This window comes from Salarias fasciatus, unplaced genomic scaffold, assembly GCF_902148845.1.
Source record: "Salarias fasciatus unplaced genomic scaffold, fSalaFa1.1, whole genome shotgun sequence".
In the NCBI taxonomy this organism is placed as follows: Eukaryota; Metazoa; Chordata; class Actinopteri; order Blenniiformes; family Blenniidae; genus Salarias; species Salarias fasciatus.
Window position 1 is genome coordinate 195,947 of NW_021941388.1, and position 18,277 is coordinate 214,223.

Below are 18,277 nucleotides of genomic sequence, written 5' to 3' on the forward strand. Positions count from 1 at the left end.
AAAAAAAAAAAAATCTGATGAGAACTGACGAAGACAGTAACCAGGATGATAAACAAGATTACAACAAATCTGGTGTACATCTGGAACTCTGAGAAAATGTTCCTTGGAACTCGGTTTTTTTCTTTTCTAACAGATTGAGTAAATCACAGCGTTCCATTGTCCAGTGGACGATCTTGACTGAATCAAGCGCGAGCTGCAGATCATAAGCATAACTCTGATTAAAGTCATGTGACCATTTCTATCGACTGTCCAACTGAAATTACAGTCCAATCAGAGGATTTGGTGTGGCTCTCCGTATCATCCCATCGTGTAAACAGCAGGCTGGACTGCTTCCCACTGTCAAGAGCTTTTTGTCACGAATGTCCACACATGGTGACACCATGTGTTTTGAGAAGAAGAAGCTGTGGAAACGCTTAAGGAGCGCTGCTCTTAAACATGTCATCGCTTCCTGATTAGGCTGAACACAGATGCAAAAACAAGCTGGATTAGTCAGTATTGACAAGCTTCGTTTTGGTATATAAACACTGAAAAAAAAAAACAGACTGACCATGTTTATAGTTTTAATCTTATGATATAATTGACCTTAAGTATCTAGAGAAAGATGCGTATGTTTGTAAATCTAACCCACATTGTGGTGAAGTGGTTAGCCCTCTCATCTCACATTGAGAAAATCACTGGTTTAATTCCAGTCAGTGTGAATAGGAGTGTGTGACTCTTCCTCTCTGTGTTGCCTTGTGACGAACAGACTGCCAGTGTTTGGTGGATCTAGAAGTTTTCATGTGTTCTGTTCATACTTTTACTGCACCAGGGCTCGTTTGGAGGCAGATGAGAACCGGCTGTTCAGCAGGTTTCTGGTTTGCCGTCTTGGTGCGGACCACCAATCGTTCACACATTCCACAGATGAGCCACACGAAGAGAGGACTCGTGCCAGGGTTTGTTTTTATCAAACCAAACCTGTGTGAATACACCAGAGCTACACACAGCAGTGTGCGCCACCTTGAAATGGCTTGGCACGCAAAAAAATCGAGGCTTGAATGGTCACTACGCTTCGATCAAGCAGGGAAAAATATGTAGGAATCTTTTAAAGCACTGCATCTTTTCAGTTGTGTGTGTGTCTGTGTTTGTGTGTGTGTTGACGAGACAGGTTTGGTTTTTTTTTTTATCATTTATTTCTTTAAGGCTTTTGTGCTATTTCACTGGTAAGGAATTGACAGTCAAGCATACATAGTGTTATATTTAAAAAAAATAAAATCTGAAAACTAGTAGCATCCACACACTTCTATTAATGACAAGATTTCTTTGAATACCTTTGTAGTTATTTTCTGAACTACTTGACAATCTGCGCTCAGACGGACGGAGACACCCTATCACATTTACTAGGACAAAAACAAAAGAAAATCGGCTACTTTACTGCTATTTGTGCTTTTCTTCATCAACATTCCGTTCTGTATAAAAACTCTACACATGAACTGTTTGTATAAAATCCACTCCGTCCTATGAAATTCTTAGAAAGTGGTCATTAATATTGAGACAACGAAAGTGCTTTGACGTGTCCATTGGAGCTTCAAAAGAAAATCTCTCTGTGTTTGCAGTTGATGTTTTGTGGACTGGTAGTGGCTGCTGTGTGTTCGCCGCACAGGTAGTCGTCACATGTGAAGATCAGTCGCAAGGACAAAAGGATGAGTGTGTTGTCTGCCTTCAGAGCACGTAACACCAGCTGCGGATTGGTACGTTTTTCAGCACCTTCTCCTTTCCGTTCTTTTCAGACATGCAGGATGTTTTTTCTCTCTCTCTCGCTCTCTCTCTCTCTCTCCTGAGCCACAGACAGTATTTCACAAGGTCAGCTCTTCTTTTCTCTCTTACATTCTGTTCAAATACTGAGGTATGTGGTTTGATTTCACAGGAAATGGTCTCACATTCTTTACATCTCTTGCCAATCCAAAGCAGACCTCGGGCAGCAGGTGGACGGTGGTACACGAAGGGGTCAGTGGGTGTTTTAGCAGACAGTATGGTGGGGTGACAGGGGGCTGTCTGGTGTCTCGGTCGGAGATAAATCTGAACTGGAGCTTTTGAACATAGATGAAATGTGGAAAGCCTGGAGAAAAAAAAAGAAAAAAAAAAAAAAGCACAAACACAAGCCCAGCTTGAGGGTAAACCAGACTTTGGCACGTGGATGCACACCGATGCACAAAAACAAGCAGGCGAGGTATACTGACCACCCAGTAGGCAGTGAGGGCTCCCTGTATGTAGCCTGTTAGCACGTCGGATGGGTGGTGCCTGTAGTCCGAGATGCGGGTCAGGCCTGTGTAGAATGCCAGCAGAACCAGAAAAAACTGCAGCGCCGGCCTCAGCAGTCGAGCTCCACGCCACGTAAACCGAGCCTGCAGGTAAAACTGCACGACAGAAGCCGACAGAGGAATTCACTGCACTGGAGATGAGATCAGGTCAACACAGGTAGGCAATGCTCACAGGCGGCACTGACAGAGGCACTCAGGTGCACCGTTTCAGCTGGTAAATTCAGTAAGATGCTTTAAATTCTCAATTTTTTTTTCCTTTCTTTGTCGTTCTTGGCCTTCTCACACCAGATTCAGGAAACAAAACTACTGCAGACACCAATGATTGTACTACTTGGATGAAAAAACTGATCAACACAATTAAACTTACGGAAAAGATGGCCTGTTATAAAGTATAAATTTGATCAATATAACATTATGTTTCATAATTTATAGTTAAAACAATCTGATAATGTAAGATAAATTCTCACTGGATAAGTTTAAAAAATAAAGTATTCACTCTCCTGCTGACTCACTTCAGTCATCACAAAGCACGAAATGAAATTATTATCAGAATAATGATGTATTCTGTGATTGCTTCAAATTCCAGCGTTCAGTTTTAAAGAAGTTGGATGAGTCTATACTTGGATACTTATCTGATTAAGGGTTAAGATTTTCCAGAGCAAAAAGAAAAGTATGAAATATTAACAGTAAGAGTCTTCATTTTTCTCAACTCCAGATATCCAAAACAGCAGTCCCTGTTTAAATCTAGTGAAGTATTTTGTCACTTATTGTTGTGTCTTTGGTACAAATTGGAAAAAAAAAAATGCCAAAATTGCAAAAGTTAACAACTCCAGTTCCACAGTTACCATGTTCTATAAATGACAAACCTTTCAGGTTTAAGTTCTTATGACCGTCACAATGCAACAAATCCATATAAAAAGATGCTGGTGTCGTATGTGACGGCTGTTAAAAGGACTTTACTGTGAAGACTGAGTGCACAGTGCTCTGAGGCACCAAGTATTTTATAGCCGTTGTTTGCATGAGCTTCAGTTATAAAACAGCAACAACAGTGAATCATTTGTGTTCACAAGATGTTGTTCTGTGAGTATCTTACTGATACAGCAGGCAGCGGAGGAGTCTCTCTGCATAAAGTACAGAGGTATTTTGCTGCACACAAAGTTGAAGTCTGCAAAAATTATATTCATCTGTATAAAAAAATACTGTTGAGTACGAAGCCCCTGAAGTCACAGAAATTTCTGTGGGTGCCACGATGAACTGTACATATAGATGAGAGCACGTACTCACATGCTCCTGCACCAAGCAGAGGCCTACATTCACACCTATAAATGCATACACTCTGAATACACTCACGAAAAATGCAGATATGCACACCCTGACACACAATGGAGCAGAGCAGTGAGACGGTGATACGAGGTCACTCTCCTCCCCCAGCAAAACAAAGCCGTCTCTGTTTGGCCCCTATCTCCCTCCAGCCCCTCTCCTCTTTCAGGCCCTCGCTTTCTGAAGCGAACGGGACCGATGATGAGACCCCGCTTCATTCATTCTCTCTCTGCGTTTTATATAGTGATGGTAATTGGAAATTGGAAAGACTGTCAATTTCGCCTGCCAGATGAGTGTGTTAGTGTGAGTGTGTGTGTGTAGTGTGTGTGTATGTGTGTGTGTGAGATCGAGGAAAATAGAAAGATACTCACTGCTAAATAGAGCATTGTGTACATTGCAAAAGAAGCGTGGCCAGAGAAGAAGGACTTCCTGAAAAATTGGAGAAGTATTTAGAATGACACACAAAGAGGTAGATTGCATAACGCCGGTTCACGAGCACGGACACGTGCACACCAACCTGGCCTCCTCCTCTAGCCGGTGGTCAGGCTGACGACACGTCACCGTCGCAACGTAGGTCCCGGGCGTGCAGTTGAGCGACGCGTAGGTGACGCCGCACACGGACAGGAAGTGCGGCCGCAGCCGTCCGACGCTGAGCTTGGCCATGTTGGTCAACGACTGGCCGATGCAGCAGCCAAACAGGAAGCTGCCCAGCTCCTTGTACAGACAGGACACGTACAGGTTCCTGACGAAGGCCTTGGAGCTCACGCTTCGAAAACGCACCCGGTAACACTCCCCGAGGGCAATCTGGAGTCGTACACATAGTCAGAGTTACTTTCTCCACATCCTCCTCACAGGCTGAGTCATGTCCGACGCTGAAGAGGAATGTGATGAATTCACTGACAGTAACCCTGCAGATGAGGAGCGCTCACCGTCAGGCCGGTGATGATGATGCCGCCAGCGATGAGCAGCTCGTCCGGTATGATTTCTCTGTGCAGGTAGGGGTAGGTGATGCTCGGATCGCCACACACGAAGCCTCTCCTGTACGGGCTCACCGCCTTCAGCTCGCACGCGAAAAAGGGGATGGAAGCTGCACGAAGGAGGAAGAAGAAGAAAATGGATTTAATCAGAGTGAGAAACTCGGTCAAGGTTCCTGAAAATGGAGCATGTTTTCATAACACACACACACACAGGGCCTGGTACATGTAAGGGTTGCACAAATCAACACACACATGGAAGTTGGTCTACAGGATGAGCTGAAGAGTTTGTTTACCTTCATGAATATGGAATATGTGGCGTTTCCACATTGTGCTTCTTAATTCCCTGATCACATTTGAAAAGTAGACCCAAACTGACTTCAGTAGAGGTTCTGCTTTCATTGAGATGTTTCCTCAGATATTTTCTGTGTTGTACTTCAAATATTGACACCTTGACTGATCATCTTCCATATATTATATGTTTCTTGTTATTTTTTGTGAATTCAGACTAAGCGCGATAGCCTCCTCCACATGTTGGTTCTGGGTGGGGCTCGAGCCGATCACAAGCAAAACAACACTGAAGCGTTCCCATCCCAAGCTGATCATTCTCATGTAAACAGGTTTCAGAGCTTGCAAAAGCTTGAACCTGTTGGAATCTTATTTCACTCATTGTGTTAATCTCAGTAAATAGACAAAAAAAAAAAAAAAAAAAAAAAAAGAATCCAAACTTAAAACGCAATCTACTGCTTAAACCTGTGTGGACTGTTACCTTGGTGAGTTTCTACGCCAGATCACCTGCAGTCGAGTTGAGGCTCATTATGCACGGACAAGACATGACAAGATACCAATTATCTTTTAAAATCGGTACACTTTAAAAGATAATCGACCACATGCTGACATGGTGGTTGTTATTCTTGCCTCACAAAAAAACCTGAAAATTGGATTTGGAGCATTAGGCTAATTCTGTGTGGGGTTTGCATGTTCTTCCTATGCATTTGTGTGGTTTTTCAGGCACTACAGCTTTGTCCCACAGTTCCAAGTTCATGCATGTCAGCTAAATTTGTGCATCTAGATGATATCAGCAATGATATGTCTCACAATGGTAAAAGATTTCAAGCGTTTCTCCAGATTGTAACACCGTGAGACTTTTTTTTAAAAAAAAACAGATAATACTAAAATGTAATGTTATAATTGAGCACCAACAGTTGTGAAAGATGTTTTCTGCCTGAAAATAGGAAAATCACAATTTAAATGAATTTATTGCTGGCATAAATTCATTTAAACTGAAGATCGAAACCAGTATGGGTGTTTGATTTGCTTGTGCAGGCATGTTGACTCGGAATCTTCCATCTCTTTTACGCCATGACAAGTAATAAGGTCAGAACAGAAAGTTGTATTGCTAAAATAAAACAGGGAATATGACACAGGGGATTGAGGAGAGAAGAAAAGGTCGAACAAGGAATAGTTTTACAGAAAGATAAGGGTGGGAACGCAGACTTTTTCTCAAGAGAGTCACCATTATGTGGAATGCAGAGGTCAAAACACTCCTGGGAATGACAGCGGGACAAGAGAAACCCAAAGCGCCAGCAGAAGGCTCCGCTTCCTGGCTGAATACAGCCTGAGCCCTCAGAGGCTGGAGGAGCGTAGTGAGGCTGGGTTCGACAAAGACCCAGTTGGAACAGCGCATGCGTGCGGGTGCATTACTGTTGATGAGGAGAGAAAAGGGTGGGGGGGTGGGGGGGGTTGTTTGTGACTCCAGTTCAACTCTACCCAACAAAACAAAAGAGTAAATGCCGCAGCAGAGCAGAGCAGCGCCAGAACCAGCCTCACACTGGCTCTGTTTGTCTGTGGATGTCCCAGCCTCGCTCTCCTGCTCTGTCCCTGCCTTGCATGCCTGCACACACAGAGAGGAAGGAGGAGGGAGGGGCGGGGAGGAGAGAGCCAGGCAGACAAAGAGAGAGGGAGAAACAGAGACTTCTCGCCGAGCGCCCTCCCTTCTGCACATGTCCAATCTGCTGTCAATACAGACGACTTTCTGCATCCAGATTTTTTTCAATTAGCTGTCCTTACGTAACCACCCTCCTGCAACATATAGGGGTCAAGGAGGAAGAGGAGGAGGAGGAAGAGGAGGAGGAGGAGGGTCCACGATCAAAGTCACGAGCAGATACACTCACATGCTCACGCACGCAATACTCACGGATTGTACATTTATTTATTTATACCAAATTGAATTCCCCCTGGCCCGACTCTACCCTGAGAACTGCAGGTTGTCATGGAAACTGCACAATTCCCTGGGCAATGCATGAACCAGCTGGCACGCAAGCTCCAGAGTGCGCATGTGCTGGGAGGAAAAAAGGAGATACATGCAGATGGAGAGAGGGAGAACTTTTCTTTTCCTCCTCTTTTTTTCAGACTGATCTTTTCTTCTGTACAACAAACGCGGCGGTAATTTGCTGCTCAATATCTGAAGGCTTGGAAAGGGGGGGGTGGAAACAAAGCGGAGCCCAACTTAACATGGGTGAAGTTAACTCTTTGCTCTATATAGGAAGGAATAACAAGTACACACAGGCTGCACACTGCAGAGGAACCAGCGGCTTGATAATACGTGAAAAGTTTTATGCCTCAAATCAACAATAACATCTATTAGGATTTATATTGCATTCGTAAAATACATGTTTTGTTATTCTTCAAGTATACCTCTGCCAATTATTTATAAAATTAGAATTTAGTATAAATTACAATGTGCAATTTTTAGAAGAAACTGCACAGAACCTTTAAAATGCATCTGAATAATCTCTCATATCTTTCCATTGCTTCAGAATCCCTTTTGATCTCTTTACCTTGAAACACTGTTTCCATGATTGAAGTGTTATTGATACTGCTTGACAGTTGAGGTTTGCTCAGGACCTTGATGTGGATTTGGGGGCTTTGCTGTGGTTGAGTGGGAGGGGGTGAGGAAGTTAATACTGTATGTGTAATGTTACAGTTTGACTGCTGTGTGTTGTGGTGTGTGTTCAGTAATGAGATGCTGAGAGCTTCTCATAAGGTCTTTCAACAAACATCAAAACTCTAAAAACTTTTGAAATGTGAAAAACATCCCCACAGGTGGTATTTCTTTGTTTGACTTAGCAACAAGTGAAGTGATTGTTTGAAATCATCAGAAAAGTTAACTGTGAAAAGCAATTACATAAGTCTTCTTATAGGGAATAATCCACAACTAATTAGTTTCATGATTAACTAATTAGTTTATAAGAAGAATTATACAGAAAATGAGAATGTTTTTCAATCTTTGGCTATCAAAATGCACATTACCGTGGATATACAAAATAAAAGTAATAGCAGAAAGAACACATGATCCCAACAAAGTGAGTTCTTCATGAAGTTCCAAAGCGTTACTCTGTACATTAAATACGGCGTAAAAACTCTTTCAAAAGTTACTTGCTCGAACTTACCGAGAAGGAGGCAGAGCAGATCTAATCCCACCAAAAGTTTCCTCTTGGACAGAGCCGGTCCACTGATCTGGATGAGCTTCTTCGCTCCGCCGCCCTCCATCCTCCCCGCCGCGGAGCCGACTGCTTTACCGGCCCCGGGAACGCGGGAGCGCCCGTGAACTTCTCATGTGCGGAGCTGGAGGCGGACTGGAGGTGAATCCACCAGTCGGCCGGGGTGGTTAATGTCCCCCCCCCCCCCCCCCCCCCCCCCCCCCCCCCCCCCCGCGCAGCAGCAGCAGCACGTGCTGACGCGTCGCCCCGCTGTCAAAGTCAAGAAGGTGTTTCATTCATTCATTCATATTTAATGTCATCAGAGAGTCTGCGGGACGCGTCCAGGCTCGCAGCGGGGCGGCAGACACCTGCCAGACATGCGGGGGGTTATGAAACACACACGCACACACACACACACACACACACAAGCACAGAGGGAGGGAGACTCCGGTGATTTTCCTTCGCTATAAAATTTGCTGAAAGAGTAGTAAATACTTTGCTCATGCGTCATTCTGATGCTGCTGAAAAATATTCATCCATTTCAAAAACCTTTCACTGAGTAGGCTGAGAGCCAAACAGATGGTGGGGGAAACTCTTGTTTTCAGCTGTTGAAGAAAACTTTAAAATCAGAGTTTAGGATTGAGTTGTTTCTTGTTCGACTTTCTGACTGTTCTGACTTTATTCAGGCAGAGAAAAAATGTCAGAATTCTGAGAATTAATCGGCTTTTTTAATTCTGACTTTTATCAAATCCCGACTTTCTCCTCAGTCAGATTAAGAAGCCATCTAACTGTAGTCTGATTTTATTTTTATTACTGACTTCAAAGTAAATTTGTCCAAATTTAACATTTCTCTAAGTCGGAATGTAATGTTAGAATTGTGACTGAAAAAAAGGAAAAAGTCAGAATTCAGACTTTAATCCCAGAATAACACCTTATTTCAAAGTTAGTATTAAGACTTTTTTATAATGAATCTGATTCTCTTTTTTTCAGTCAGATCAATAGCAGAATTTGTGCAGTTGTTTTTTTTTTCTGGATTTTGACTGTGTTGATGAGAAGTGGTGGTCAGCAGCATTAGGCTGATGGGGGTTCAAGGGTCATGTGCAGGGACTCACACAGTGATCTGTCCACTGTAGGATTCAAACCGGTGTGCGTTCCTACAAAAAAAAACAAAAAAAAAACCCTCTTTACATCAGGAGGGGCAAAAAAAAAAAAGATCAAACACTGAAGTAAAAATAAACTGAGTTCTTGTTGATGTCTGACGATCTTTAAATGGTCCCATTTAAGTTTTGGCAGTTTAAATGTCAAGGATGTAACCAGGAATAATGAGACAATGAGACTTTACCATACATTATCCTCATTAGGCCACATGCTGGAGCACTGGTTCTGCTTGAGTCTCATATCAAGAAGGTCACTGGTTCAAATACTGAACCCTATTCACTGTGGCATGGCGCTGGGGCTGACACCAGTGAAGTTTGGGGCAGGATGCACCCTGGACAGGCCACAAGTTCATCACAGAGAAAACGCTCAGGCAGACAAACACACTCACACACACTGACATTCACACCTAAGGATAATTTAGGGCCACAAATTAACCTGACATGCCTGTGTTTTGGACTGCGGGAGGAAACCGGAGTGCCAGGAGGAAACCCACACACCGGGAGAACATCATGTAAACTCAACACGGAAATGCCCAGCCGGCACTTGAACGCATGGCTTTCTAGGTGTGGGGTGACAGTGCCAACCATAGCACCACTATATGACCCTCAAAGTACATGTAAATCTCCTAAACAGACATAAAAACACACACACACACACACACACAGTATGTAGTACTTAATAATATAGCATTATTCCAGCTCCAGTAAGATGAAGAGAGGAGCTGAACTTGGGGAAAGACATCTCAGTTGTTTAAAGTCTCACTGAGATCTTGCACCATGGCAGTGGTTCTCAAAGTTTTTCTGTTACGCCCCCCCCCAGCAAGAAGAAAACAATTCGCCCCTATGGGAACAGAAAGGATTGAGAAAGTGACACACACACACGCGCGCACACGCACACACACACACAGGTTGGGTTTCCCATTCTTGTGGGGACCTTCCATTGACTCCCATTCATGTCTAACTCCTAACCCAGACCAAAACAAAGCCTAACCCTAAAGAAATGTTTTTGCACTTTGACTTTTTTCAGTAACAACAACACGGTCAAGAAAACACTGTTTCCCCTCATGGGGACCCAAAAAATGTCCCCACAAATGACATTGTGCCTGGTTTTCCTATGGTTGTGGGGACATTTTGTCCCCACAACCATAGGAAAATCCGGACCACACACACACACACATACACACACACACACACACACACACACACACACACACACACACACACACACACAGAGAGGGAGACTCCGGTGATTTTCCCTTGCTATTAAAAGTTTGCTGAAAGAGTAGTAAATACTTCATGCGTCATTCTGATGCTGCTGAAAAATATTCATCCATTTCAAAAACCTTTCACTGAGTAGGCTGAGAGCCAAGCAGATGGTGGGGGAAACTCTTGTTTTCAGCTGTTGAAGAAAACTTTAAAATCAGAGTTTAGGATTGAGTTGTTTCTTGTTAGACTTTCTGACTGTTCTGACTTTATTCAGGCAGAGAAAAAATGTCAGAATTCTGAGAATTAATCGGCTTTTTTAATTCTGACTTTTATCAAATCCCGACTTTCTCCTCAGTCAGATTAAGAAGCCATCTAACTGTAGTCTGATTTTATTTTTATTACTGACTTCAAAGTAAATTTGTCCAAATTTAACATTTCTCTAAGTCGGAATGTAATGTTAGAATTGTGACTGAAAAAAAGGAAAAAGTCAGAATTCAGACTTTAATCCCAGAATAACACCTTATTTCAAAGTTAGTATTAAGACTTTTTTATAATGAATCTGATTCTCTTTTTTTTTCAGTCAGATCAATAGCAGAATTTGTGCAGTTGTTTTTTTTTTTCTGGATTTTGACTGTGTTGATGTGAAGTGGTGGTCAGCAGCATTAGGCTGATGGGGGTTCAAGGGTCATGTGCAGGGACTCACATAGTGATCTGTCCACTGTGGGATTCAAACCTGCGTGCATCCAATTCCTTGTCCACCTCTCCAGCATTTGGGCCTCAAATGCCAATAAAAGTCACTCGGTGTAATTTGATAGTGTTTTTGTGAAACTTGTACAAAATCCTGATATAAATAAACAACAACTTGGATTTTTTTTTCCCTAGGTGGCAGTAAAAACACTGTAAATAGAACTGAAGCTTGCAAGGAACTGTCCAACATGATCATGTGACCAAGTCCAAACTTTTGGTTTTACTCATCATGCTTTCTTCGTCTCTCGGTCTTCTGGTAACTTCCTCGTCACTCTCTATCAAACACCCACACACAAACTGCCCCCATGTTTCCTCAACAGTTTTGTTTTTCTAGTTTTTGACGTTGTAAGATCCCATTTTGTGACATGAAACCACTAAAATGGCAAAACAAGCAAAAACCACATTCTATCACGTGGTAACATCTGAGTTCACAACCATGCAACAGCAAAGGCTTTTTGGCCCGGTTCATATACAAAAAAAAAACCGTCTTTACATCAGGAGGGGCAAACAAAAAAAAAAAAAAAGGTCAAACTCTGAAGAAAAATAAACTGAGTTCTTGTTGATGTCTGACGATCTTTAAATGGTCCCATTTAAGTTTTGGTAGTTTAAATGTCAAGGATGTAACCAGCAATAATGAGACAATGAGACTTTACCACACATTATCCTCATTAGGCCACATGCTGGAGCACTGGTTCTGCTTAAGTCTCATATCAAAAAGGTCACTGGTTCAAATACTGAACCCTGTTCAGGGTGGCATGGCGCTGGGGCTGACACCAGTGAACTTTGGGGCAGGATGCACCCTGGACACAGAGGCAGACAAACACACTCACACACACTGACATTCACACCTAGGGATAATTTAGGGCCACAAATTAACCTGACATGCCTGTGTTTTGGACTGCGGGAGGAAACCGGAGTGCCAGGAGGAAACCCACACACCGGGAGAACATCATGTAAACTCAACACGGAAATGCCCAGCCGGCACTTGAACGCATGACTTTCTAGGTGTGGGGTGACAGTGCCAACCATAGCACCACTATATGACCCTCAAAGTACATGTAAATCTCCTAAACAGACATAAAACACACACACAGTATATAGAACTTAATAATATTGCATTATTCCAGCTACAGTAAGACGAAGAGAGGAGCTGAACTTGGGGAAAGACATCAGTTATTTAAAGTCTCACTGGGATCTTGCACCATGGGACCAGAGAGGATTGAGGAAGTGGGTGCTGCCACCTTGTTGTGACGGGTGGTTCATTTGTATTTTGGTGTTTTTTTTTTGTTTGTTTGTTTTCTTTCACAACTTTTAGGAATTTTACTTTGACCTGCAATTCAGTCAAATAATAACAAATAAAATAATCAAATAATTTTTCTTTCCTTCTTGTTTTTAACATCTAGGACTAGTTCAAAGAGATGAATTTTCTCAGATGAATAAACTTATTAAAAACAAATGAAATTGGGAGTTTTAATTGATCTCTCAGTCTGGGTCAGGAGGCGACACAGACTGCTGACTTGACAGATGTCCAGAGGACCGTCACTGACATCCTCCACATGGAGGGCAAGCCACAAAAGGTCATCGCTAAAGAAGCTGGTTGTTCACAGGGTGCGGCTTCCAAGCACATTCATAGAAGGTTGAGTGGAAGGAAAAGTTTTGATCGGAGAAGGTGAACCAGCAAAAAGGAGCCGCAGCCTTGAGAGGATTGTCAAGCAAAATCTATTCATGAATTTGAGGGATTTTCACAAGTAGTGGACTGAGGCTGGAGTCAGCGCATCAAGAGACACTACAGACAGACGAATCTTAGATGTGGGATACAAATGTGGCGTTCCTCGTGTCAAGACACAAATAATAACAAATAGAGTCTTACTGTGGAGAAAAAGAACGGGGCTGTTCCTCAGAATCCACGTTGCTGGTGGTCCGTGTCATCTGCTGGCGTCGCTCCTCCGTGTGTTCTGAAGCACACAGCCACTAACACAGGTGCTAAGAGCTGGTTCAATGACCAGCAAACTGGCCTGACCTGAACCCCAGAGAGAATCTGTGGGGTACTGTCAAGAGGAAGGTGAGTGACACCAGACCCAACAGTGCAGACGACCTGAAGGCTGCTATCAAAGCAACCTGGGCCTCCGTTACGCCTGAGCAGAGCCACAGGTGGATGGCCTCCCTGCCACGGCACACGGATGCAGTAATTGATGCAAAAGGAGGCCCAACCAAGTATTGGGTGCATAGAAATGTCTTGTTAATATGTGTTGTGAAATATCTTCTCAAAATACCGTTTTTGATTGATTTAATTTAATGTTGTAATTTTCTGAAACACTGAATTTTGGGTTTTCACGATCTGCAAGCCAGCATCATCAAAAGGCTTGAAACATTTCACTCTATGTGTCATGAGCCTATATCATATATAGGTTTGTTTTCCTGAGCTATACCTGCAAGTGTCATAATAAATCATTCTGGATTTGAAAAGAAAGTTAGTGTGTTCTGGACTGATCCGATGAGTAAAACTAAGTCAGGCGTTTAGGGCATAAGGGGTATTGACTATAGGGGGAAATAGAAGCACAGCTGTTGAGGCTTTATTTGTGTACTCAGCTGATGGTCAGTGATTCTTGTTTCTGTTCGAGAGTAAAACACAAAGTAAACTCAAACCGGGGATTTTCTCCCAGTGAAGGATTTCACTAATCCACTATACAGCCCTCCACTACAAAAATAAACAGTTACTCTGACTCAATGCTCAGCTGACTTTTTGGCTCTTAGCAGGTTAAATCTGAGGAAATCAGCAGGAGTGGAGGTTTTGAAATGATGTAATGAGCTAAAATTATAACATAACTAACAAGCAGACTATTTATAAAGACAAATCCAAGCACAGAACTGTAAATTGTCTTTTCAACTTCTGTGTGTAAAATGACTTTTTATTTATGTGAGGTAAGACGATGTAGCTCCTTATGTTAAAACAAGAGCTCCAGTGGGGTTTTGCTGTAGAGGGCAGCACAAGCACTACAGCGGGAGTCCCTTTTGTCTCCTTTGTCAAGTCAGCAAGTTTTTTATATGTTTACAGGAAAAAAAGAGAAACATCATCAGTACAAGTATGAGAAAGAAAGAGAGAGAGAAAGAGAGAGAGAAAGAGAGAGCCAGAGATGACTTAAACTTTGGAAAAATGAAGTGAAAATAAAGACACAGCGACTTCCCTCTTTTAAAAAAACAAAAAAGCCCAGCGCATCACATTGGTATTTTTCTCCTGTCAGAAAAGTCAGCTTGTAAATCCCACCGCAGAAAATCCAGCAGTGGGTGGGTCTGAGCTGCTGAGCTTATTAATATTCCTGTTTGCTGATAGCTGTACCGACAGAGCAACTTTAGCATGCCAATAAAATTTGACATAGTTCCTCAATTCTCTGGCATTTTCATCACTTTCGGTGACGACAGCTGTGGAATCATACGTGATGACTGCGCAGTTGGCGGCTGAGTGCTAGTCTTTGCTACGTCCTCTGGCTATGGGGAAAGTGATCACCTTCACTGACCTTTGTACAACCCTCCTTGTGGAGAAACGTATTTTCTCGATAGACACATTTTCTTCTCACGTGAACCTCAATCATCACACCTCGGACGATTACTAACATGAAGCAGACTGTAAACCTCAACACCACACCACCCTTAAAAACATGCAGACAGTGCACATGGGAGGCCAGACTACAAACAACAGTGGATTCTTATTAAACATTACTTTCTATGCATATTCAATCTAAAGCAGGGTTTCCAAAGTGTGTGTGTCTGAGCTCACCTCACAGAGCTTTGAGCCACACTGTGCCCTCACCAACTCTCACACCCCACGTGCTTTTTAAATGGATTTTTATTCCATGTACGTGCCTTTTAAAAATCTTGTAATGATTTCACACCATTAGATGGAATTGTAGATTTGACCAGTCTGTATACGTCCTCTGTTAACCGTCATAACTGCTGCACTCGCTGTCATGAAGTTAAGTTCAATTCAAAACCATATTTTGTCACCAATAAACACACGATAATTTCAAGTCTAAACATTTGCGTGTTCATTATAATAGCCGATAGTTTTGCCCAAACAGGTATTTTATTTTCATGATGTATTTTTGAAAGTTTGAAAGTTCTAGTATCACGAAAGGAAAAAGCAATGCTGGGGAAGGGCATGTCACATTTCTCTGAAACCCCCCCCCCCCCCCCCCCCCCCCCCAAAACACACACTCAGTATTAATCATGTGCTGTGGGTGTTATCAAATTGAATCCAGGTTACTTCTCTTTCATTAAAAAAGGTGGAAACAATGGAAACATGTGTCATGGCCCTCAAAGTGAGTTTGGTTTCATTAAGGAACAGGAGAAATGTGTTTTTTTTTCTCATAACCCGCCATAGGGAGCGTGCCTGTAATTATTCTGTTGCTTCGTGCTACTTCCTTTTCTCCGTCTTTACCACTCCCACGCAGAAACAGCCCCCACTCTTTTCCCATCACACCACTACACTTTCGTGGTTTCACTCCTGATGGTATTTCAGTCGGTGAAGCGACTCATTCCTCGTTATCACATGCTATGACTTTAGAACCATTTTGGGAAGACCAGGATGTTACCGAAAAGGCCAAACTTACTTGAACTGTGAAAAAACAAACAAAACAAAGTTCCGATCCACAGGCTTTACAGACCAGCCGGCACATCTACTCCAAACTCTACAACAGAGGACTGATGATTAAAAAAACAAAGAAAAAAACTGGCAAATATGGACATGTATTGTGAAATCTCTCCAACAGCATCTGGAAGGAGTCTGAAAAAGCGAGTACGACGCAGTGAACGAAATATGTTGCGTAAATGATACTGATGTCAGATTAGGTGCCAGTCTGCAACTGAAGCGTGTCATCGACGTACTTTATTCATTTAGCAGAAACTAAAGACATGCCAAAGCTGTGAAATATTTATGTTGTACTTTATCGATTCTGGTTTGAGAGCATCTGGCAGGAAGACTGCTGTGTTTTTAAGATTTGCGATCCTTACTTCATGACTTGGTATTTAGGCTTTTGCTAGCAGAGTTCAATATTTACTGGAAGAGGAGTTTGTGAAATCTCAAGCCCACATAAATAAGACAAAATGAAGTTGAACATTTATGTGACCTCCAGTTCATATGAATTGTTTCCTGATTCGATGAGGCTCAAATCAGTGAAGCGCTATCATGCAAAAAAAACAAGGCAGGAACTCAAATCCATGCTCATTACTGGAAAACTGCTGCAGAATGATTCCCATTTTGATTCTTGTAATAATCCTCTTGCTTTCTTCTCATATAGGTGAGTCTATCTAAAAGCAATATGAAATAGTGTAGCAAATAGAAATATATTTAGTTTTATCAAGTGTTATTCACTGCTGCTTTAAGCTGTGACAACATTTACAGTATCTGTCACAGTTTTCTGACCTTTTGGCAACAGCGAGTACTTCTGATATATTTCTGTGCAGTTATTTGCTTCATTTTCCACTCCATACAGACGAAGCCATATGATCCCAGTCAATGAGTCTGTTTGAGCATCTCTGAAGAAAACCTCTGTCCTACATGATTCGCTAACTGACACTGGAGGAATGTGTTTTCAGCAGGTTGAGTAATTACATCAAAACATCTGAAACTTCAGAATAAGTTCACCAATCTATGAAGTAAAAGTGACTATTATTTTAATATTTTGCAAAATAATAGTCAAAACATTTTTACCTGCATGCAGTGAAAGTTGGGGAACAAGCACATCAGTAATCCATCAATTCAGAGTTGGGCGAATCTGGATAAATCAGCACCAGATTGAGATAACGCTCTTTGCACAGCATCCCCATGACTGTCTGAACTTCAGCTGATTCCCAGTTATTCACGAATGATTGGCTCTAAATTAAATACTTGTGGATAGAAACATAAAAGACATGGCAGCTTTCTGTTTCTTCACGAAGGTATTTTTCAACGTATCTTTGAGCAGCTGCCAGAAGACGACTTTTGATGCAATAAAATCGTGAGAGTTGGTGTGGCGGCGGACATCTAATGTCAGATAATTGTCCTCGTGCATGCTTGTGTTGTGAGTGTGTGTTCTAGTATCACAACTTCAGTCGCATGACTGCTGTTTGCAATGTAAACTCAAACTGTTCAGTCCACAAAAACTAAAAATGTGATTTAAAGGAACGACAGGAAGGAACTACAGAATATGATTTGGAGCATCATCCTGATGATCATGACCTCTCGACCCTATGCTTTCACAATAAACTTTAAACCTTTTTGTGTTTTTCCCAAAATCAATGCCATGGAAAAATTTCCATTCCCGCATTTTGCATCACTGAAACTATTTTTGTAACATGACCGTTTACAAGGAATGCAAAAAGTAGGCGGAGAAAAGGAGTGTCTTCTGATACAATCAATTTTTAGATCCTTGAGCAAGTTGATACACATTTGTCTGTTTCTGCATCACACACACACACACACACACACACACACACACACACACACACACACACACACACACACACACACACACACACACACACACGGGGATTTCCACAAGTCTTTCAACCATTTTACTTTTGTCATATGTGCTTGTGAATCATGATGCAAAGTTGGTGATGAAATCGAAACATTTTTCACCAAAACTGCCAGACTGCACATCCTCTCCTGAGCCTGAAACCTCAGCCCTGAAAAAGGTCCACAACTTTTCCAACGAATAATGCCCCCCCAATCAACACTTCTAAACTTTCTACTGACACACAAAACTTTGTTTAACTGTAAAAATTTAAATAACACCGCCCATTGTGCCATTGCACTTGATGCTCCATTTATTGAATAGCGGAAGTAGAATGGAAACATTTTGTCACCGTTTAGTTGTAAACCCAATTCAAAGTGACTTTTTAATTAATCTTATATGCATTTAGCAAAAAGGGATGCCTGCATTATTATGAGTCTGTCCAGATTGATTTAAAGTTCAAGTCTTTTCATTTTTTGGATTGGCAGAGGTCTGTTCCTGCAAGGTCAACATTCAGCGCCTGCAGTGGAAGGCAGAGAACGTGCGCAACTGACGTGTGTTTTAGATCACGAAAATCCTTAAACCTCAATTTACTGACACATC

At 42.1% G+C, this 18,277-nt stretch overlaps 1 protein-coding gene across 1 annotated transcript; it reads right to left on the reverse strand.

Moving 5' to 3' along the window:
- Positions 1-1,807: 1,807 nt before the first annotated feature.
- Positions 1,808-8,250, reverse strand: LOC115385505 (phospholipid phosphatase 3-like). Its single transcript, XM_030087567.1, has 6 exons — positions 8,044-8,250; positions 4,547-4,704; positions 4,135-4,421; positions 3,989-4,046; positions 2,217-2,393; positions 1,808-2,095 (listed from the first exon to the last, which is right to left on the reverse strand). Exons 1-6 carry the CDS (start codon positions 8,141-8,143, stop codon positions 1,997-1,999), a joined length of 879 nt encoding a protein of 292 aa, XP_029943427.1. The 5' UTR covers positions 8,144-8,250; the 3' UTR covers positions 1,808-1,996.
- Between the last annotated feature and the right edge of the window lie 10,027 nt (positions 8,251-18,277).

What these genes read in the sequence shown, in the direction of transcription:
- LOC115385505 (XM_030087567.1), bottom strand. Translation starts at nt 8,143, where the DNA reads ATGGAGGGCGGCGGAGCGAAGAAGCTCATCCAGATCAGTGGACCGGCT. An exon ending in TCATCATCACCGGCCTGACG is followed by an intron (nt 4,422 to 4,546) that starts GTGAGCGCTCCT and finishes GTACGACTCCAG; the next exon opens with ATTGCCCTCGGGGAGTGTTA. An exon ending in ACACAATGCTCTATTTAGCA is followed by an intron (nt 2,394 to 3,988) that starts GTGAGTATCTTT and finishes TCTGTCGTGCAG; the next exon opens with TTTTACCTGCAGGCTCGGTT.